Source organism: Elephantulus edwardii, unplaced genomic scaffold (genome assembly GCF_000299155.1).
Source record: "Elephantulus edwardii isolate Elephantulus edwardi_28Jun2011 unplaced genomic scaffold, EleEdw1.0 scaffold00464, whole genome shotgun sequence".
In the NCBI taxonomy this organism is placed as follows: Eukaryota; Metazoa; Chordata; class Mammalia; order Macroscelidea; family Macroscelididae; genus Elephantulus; species Elephantulus edwardii.
The window spans coordinates 1-6,205 of record NW_006400214.1 but is presented as its reverse complement, the minus strand read 5'-3'; the positions used below and the strand labels follow the sequence as shown (position 1 = coordinate 6,205).

Here is a 6,205-nt window from a genome sequence, read left to right as displayed (position 1 = left end):
GCAACAATGAATGAATGGAATCCCAAAATTTCTGTAGATGTTCATTGAAATGAAAAATAAACAACCTAAATTTTAAAAAAAAAATCCTTGCCTCTGAGTAACAACCTGCTTTCACCTTCTCCAGGACAGACCTATTTGTTGTCTTGGCAGTCTATGGTATGTTAAATACTTTTTTCTCCAGCACCACAACTCAAAGGCATTAATTCTTCTGTCATCCATATTCATTGTTCAAGCAGCTCTCAGATGCATAACAAACAACTGAGAAGACTATGGCCTGAATTAGCAGCACCTTGGTCTCTAGACTGACATCAATGCTCTTTGGCACGCTGGCAAAGTTCTTGACAGCAAATTTACTCAATGCCATTTGTCTTTTCATTTCCTGGTTGCTGGTGCCAAAGCTGTTGATTGAGGATCTGAACAAGATGAAATAGTTAACCATTTCAATCATTCCTCCATCTATCATGATGCTGTCTTTTGGCCCAATGGTAAAGATTTTTGTTTTCCTGATGCTTACATACAACTGATATTGAAGGTTATAGTTTTTATCTTCTGCAGGTGCCTCAAATCCTCCTCAGTTTTGATGAACAAGGTTGTATCATCTGCGGTGGCCGTAAAGTCTTTCAAAGGTGTATTCTTTATGGAAGTAGACTGCCACATCTTTCTCCAAGTGTGTTTAAACTGCCTACCTTTTGACTAGCAATCAAGCACTTAACCACTGTACCACCAAGATTCCTTCAATATCTTGCAAAATCCATTTTAAAAGCAAAATAATTTATAGTTTCAAAGTCTATAATCCTACTCTATACTACTTTTGATAATTATATTTTTTATAAAGTACTAAAGAGCAAGAATGTCAGTTTAAAGAATCAGGTGCACCTGATGAAAGCCCTTGCTTCCTATACATCTGAGTTGTACAATGAATAAGGAAGACCAAAGAATCAATGCTTCTGAATTGTGGTATTGGCAAAGATAATTGAATACACCATAGACTGCCAAAAGAACAAACAAGTCTGTCTGGAAGGAAGTGCAACTAGGGTACTCCTTAGAGGCAAGGGTGGGGAAACTTGCCTCTCACACTTTGGGCTTATTGTCAGAAAGACCCAGGCCTTGGGAAAAGATATCACGCTGGGAAAGGTAGAGGGTTAGAGAAAGAGAGGAAGACTCTCAACAAAATGAACTGGCACAGTGACTACAATGATGAGATTGAGCATAATCAGGATTCTAAGGATTGCACACGACAGGGCAAAGATAAAATCTGTTGTTCACAAGGTTGCTATGGGTTGACTCGAAGGCACCTAATAACAACAACAATATAACTTATGACACTAGATAAACTGGAACTAACTCTGGTGGCCTGGTCCATAGAGAGTTGAGCTACTAACTAAAAGCTAGGTAGTTCAAATCCATCAGCTATGCAATTTACAGCCTCCAAAAACTGGAGAGTCAGTTTGAGTTGGTTCCAACCTGACATAGGGTAACTGTAAGTTGTAGTTGACTTAGACCTAATAACAACATGAGTCAAATAGAAAGGATGGCAGATTTTTGGTTTTTAAATTAACTCGTTATTTTAATTTACAGTCTTTATTTTTCTTACAGAGCAGCTCAAATATTCAGAAACAAAAGATAATGTCTTTCTTATGCCAGTTCAAATTGGCAAGCATCTTTAGATATTGAACTGGTATTTTTCAAATTGCATGTATATGTTTTGTATTCTAGAGGACGCATAAAATGTTCAGAAAATATTAGATTGGCTGAACTAGGATTTTGGTCCTTAGTCTTTGATAGTTAACTGTAAATTTAGGGCTTAGTTCTGTTAAAAGTTCTAAGATTGTAAGACTAGAATTCAAAAAAATGTTTTATACTAAAATGGTAAAACTCTTCTTGGATTACTTAATGGTGAGAGGAAAAAAAATCAATCTCTTTCACTTCCCAAAGTCTGTACATTCCACAAAGATAATTTTTCACGAATATCGTGAATTCATAAATATCAAGTACCTAGAATGGTCTTGGAGAAAGTGCAGCCAGAGTCCTAGGAGGCAAAGATGAGGAGAGGCTATTCCTTGGAGAGGGATATCAAGCTAGGAAAGGTGGAGGGTCAGTGAAAGAAAGGAAGACACTCAACTAGGTGGACTGACACAGTGACTGCAGCAAAGGGCTCTAGTGTGTCAGAGAAGTGTGAGGATGGCACAGAATAGGGTAGTGTTCAGATCTGGTGTTCATAGGGGTCGCTTTGGGTCATATTTGATTCTATGGAACCTACCAACAACAGAAAGCGTGACATTTTGAATTGAACTTGAGTTAAGAGACTCTAGCTACTTTGAAATAATCATGTCGAAAATATATCAAGCATAGTTTCAGAGAGCTCTGGTGGCTTAGTGGTAAGGAATTGGGCTGCTCACAGTTGCAATCCACCAGGTGTTCTACTCGGGTTCCCTTGCCTAGGAAAACTCGCTGGAAGGTCAGAAACGTGTCGGTTCCGATTTGACAGTATATAACAACATAAGAAGCATAGTTTCACTATTCTGAGGAATTCTTACACTGCTGAAATGAAAATGCTACAAAAAATACTTCTGATAAATCCATAAGAGAGTTAAATGTGTCAAGAGCAGAAAGATGTTCAGATGTTCCACTCTATATTCCAAGGGACTCAAATCTAAAGAAGTGTCAAAACCTCGAAATTACATGCATCCATTGGCTTATAGAAGGCAGTTATAGCCTACCACTCACCACTATCAAGATTCTACATGTCCACAACACAACGAGTTACAGCTCATTCTCTTGAAAATATCATTCCACAAACTGAGGAACTGAAGCCATGAAAGACGCGGAACTGCCGGACAAAGGTGGCGGAAGGAGAGAAAAGGCTTGCAATCTCTAATGTGAATGGGAAGAGCTCGTGTTACACCAAAAAGCATCCTCACCTCCTTTTTCCTTTGGGCAGAGGCCAAGGGAACTCTGTAAATGAGCAGCAGTGCCACTACCGCAGTCGCAGAGACACACCAAAGCCACCAACGAGCAGCCATATTTGCTTCCCTCACTCCTATTAATGAAACTTTGCTCTGGCTATGTCTGAGGGTGGAGCGTAAGAACAGGCCAGCCAGCCCCTTGCCCTTCTTCATTGGTCCGAATCAGCCTTGCCTAGCGGATCCTAACATTACATCACAGCAAAGTATGCTAGAAGCCGGCTGAAAGACTGTTCACTTCTAATTGGTTCTGGTTAGCCAATAGAAATGAGTCAATCTGGAGGTTGTTCATTGGCCTCCTCAAGATGTTGGGCCAACCCTCTCACTTACACGTAGTACTTTGAGTGTCACATACGCAGTTGTGAAATGGTGGCAGTTTGGAACTGCAAAAGTGTTTAACGTTGATAGAATAGGATATTTTCTGTGTAGATTCATTCAAAAGTCCTTTAAAGGCACCTATTTCAGGAAATATTCTACCTACAACCAGGAGAAAATAATATAGATGACGGGACCTTCTAAGAATCAAATCCCTTCTCCAGCCAGGTAAAAATTAAAAACACAGACTAAGAAAAAAATGTTTGCCAAGGAAACACTGCATGGTTCAAAACTGGGAAAGGTGTGCGTCAAGGATGTGTCCTATCTCCATAGCTTTTCAATCTATATGCGGAACAGATTATCCGGGAGGTTGGGCTCTATGAGGAAAAGTGTGCCATCGGGATTGGAGGTAGACTCATCAACAGTCTGCGTTATGCAGATAACACAACCCTGCTTGCTGAAACTGAGGAGGACCAGAAGCGCTTGCTGCAGAGGGTCAAGGACTGCAGCCTTCAATATGGACTGAAGCTCAACATCAAGAAAACAAAGACTCTCACCCTGGGCAGATTGGGAACATCATGATAGATGGTGAAGAGGTTGAGATTGTTGACAGCTTGAGTTTCCTTGGCTCTACAATCAACGCTCTTGGTACCAGCAGCCAGGAAATTAAAAGCCAAATTGCACTGGGAAAGTCTGCAGTCAGAGTTACTGAAGAGCAACAATGTCAGTCTGGAAACTAAGGTGCACCTGATACAAGCCATGGTCTTTGCAGTTACTTGCTATGTGTCAGACTAGGGATAATAAAAGGAGAATTGATGCCTTTGAGCTCTGGTGCTGGAGAAGAGTATTGAATATACCGTGGACTGCTAGGAGAACAAACATGTTCATCCTGGAGAGGGTGAAGCCAGGCTGCTCCTTGGAGGCAAGAATTTATATACTTTGGACATGTTGCAAGGCGGGATCAATCTTTGGAGATGGACACCATGCATAGGAGGGTGGAGAGACAATGCAAGAGAGGAAGACTCTCAATGAGATGAATTGATTCAGTAACTGGGGTAATTGGGATAGGTTTATCGGAGACAATAAGATTGGTAAAGGATAGAGCAGGGTTTAGGGCTGTTGTACATAGGGTCGGCATGAGTAGCAGGTGACTCAACAGCACATAACAACAACAACAATGGCATACCTGATAAGGAACTCACATCTAAAATTTATAGAGTACACCAGCACCTCAACAAGAATAAAATAAACAACCCAATAGCAAAATGGGCAGAGAATATGAATAAACACTTCACCAAAGAACACATTCAAATGGCAAACAAACACATGAAGAAATGTTCAAAATCCCTAGCTATCAGAAAGATGCAAATCAAAACAACTATGAAATATCATCTCACCCCAGTAACAATAGCAAAGTTCAACAGAATAGCAAAAAACAAATGCTGGTGAGGTTGTGGAGAGATTGGAATCCTGTTCAGTGCTGATGGGAGTGTAAAATGGTGCAACCACTCTGGAAGGCAGTATGGCAATTTGTCAAAAAGTTGGAAATAGAAATAACATTTGACCCAGCAATTCCACTACTAGGAATATACCCTAAAGAAACTGTAAATGTCACCCAAGCAGATATATGCACACCCATGTTTCTTCTTCGCAATAGCAAAGAGATGGAAGCAATTCAAGTACTCTTTTCCTATTCTCCTCCCAATTCCCATATCAGTCCTGCTTTATAACACTGGTGTTATGCACTATTTTTCCTTTTATGACTGAGATATTTCACTGAGCATAATGTCCTCCAGAGTCACCCATGTTGTGTAATGTTTTACGAGTTTTCTGTTTTTCAGTGCTGCGTAGTATTCCATTGTGTGACTATACTATAGTTTTTCTATCCATTTGGCTTTTACTGTATTTCAAATAAAAATGAAAAGCAAAAATATACTCAATATAGCTAAGGGAGATTATGAAAAACAGGAGCTTTTAAAAATATGTTCTATGTCTCACAAACTATCAGGTGCATTATGTCAATAATTAGAAAATAATTTTATTAAGTTACATCATTAATTTACTACTTAGAACACCAAGGATTTAAATTGTGTGATATGGATAGTAACTGCCTTCTTTTTAAACTTATTTTTGTTTTGGAAATTAAAGCAAAAGATTGGAAAGCAGTATTTCTCCGGTCTTTTTAAAGTTTTTCTAGCCATGCTATTGTTGTTATATTCCAACAGTCATCTGGAGCTCATAGTGACCCTATGCACAATAGCTCTAAACCTGCCCTATCCTGAGCCAATCTCACTGTTACTGACATGTCTACTCTCATTATTCCAGTTACTATGTCTATCAATTTCATCCTGGGTCTCCCTCTCCTGCACTATCCCTCCAATGTTCCAAGCCTGATGTCCCTTTTCTAAGGACTGGTCCCTCCTGACAACATGCCCCAAGTATGACAGACAGAGCTTCAAAATCCTTGCCTCCAAGGAGCAACTTAGTTTCACCTTCTTCAGGACAGACATTTTTGTTCTCTAAGCAGTCCGTGGGGAGTTCAATGCTCTTCCTCAGCACTACAACTCAAAGGCATCGGTGCTTCTTCTGTAATCCTTATTCTTTGTTCAGCTCTCAAATGCATAACAAGCGTTTGAAGAGACCATAGCTTGGAATCAGGAGCATCTTGATATTTAGACTGACTCTGTTGCTCTTTAGCACTCTGTAGATTTACCCAGTGCCAATAGTCTTTTGATTTCCTGACTGCTAGTGCCAAGAGTGTTGATTGTGGATCTGAGCAAGCTGAAATTGTTAACAATCTCTCTTTCTTCTTCATCAATCATGATTGCTCCAGAAGTTTTTGGATGTGCATAGGGATTTGAGTCTTAGAAGATCCCATTCATCTATGTTATCTTCTCCTGGTTGTAGGTTTTCCAGGATATTGGGAA

The 6,205-nt window shown here is 39.8% G+C and overlaps 1 protein-coding gene across 1 annotated transcript in view; it reads right to left on the bottom strand.

Annotated features, from left to right (window-relative positions):
- Positions 1-3,205, bottom strand: part of MAGT1 (magnesium transporter 1) — a 153,425-nt gene extending 150,220 nt beyond the window's left edge. The window contains exon 1 of the mRNA XM_006902874.1: positions 2,922-3,205. Coding sequence (XP_006902936.1) covers positions 2,922-3,119 — 198 coding nt within the window. The 5' untranslated portion in view covers positions 3,120-3,205. The remainder of the gene's footprint in view (positions 1-2,921) is intronic.
- Between the last annotated feature and the right edge of the window lie 3,000 nt (positions 3,206-6,205).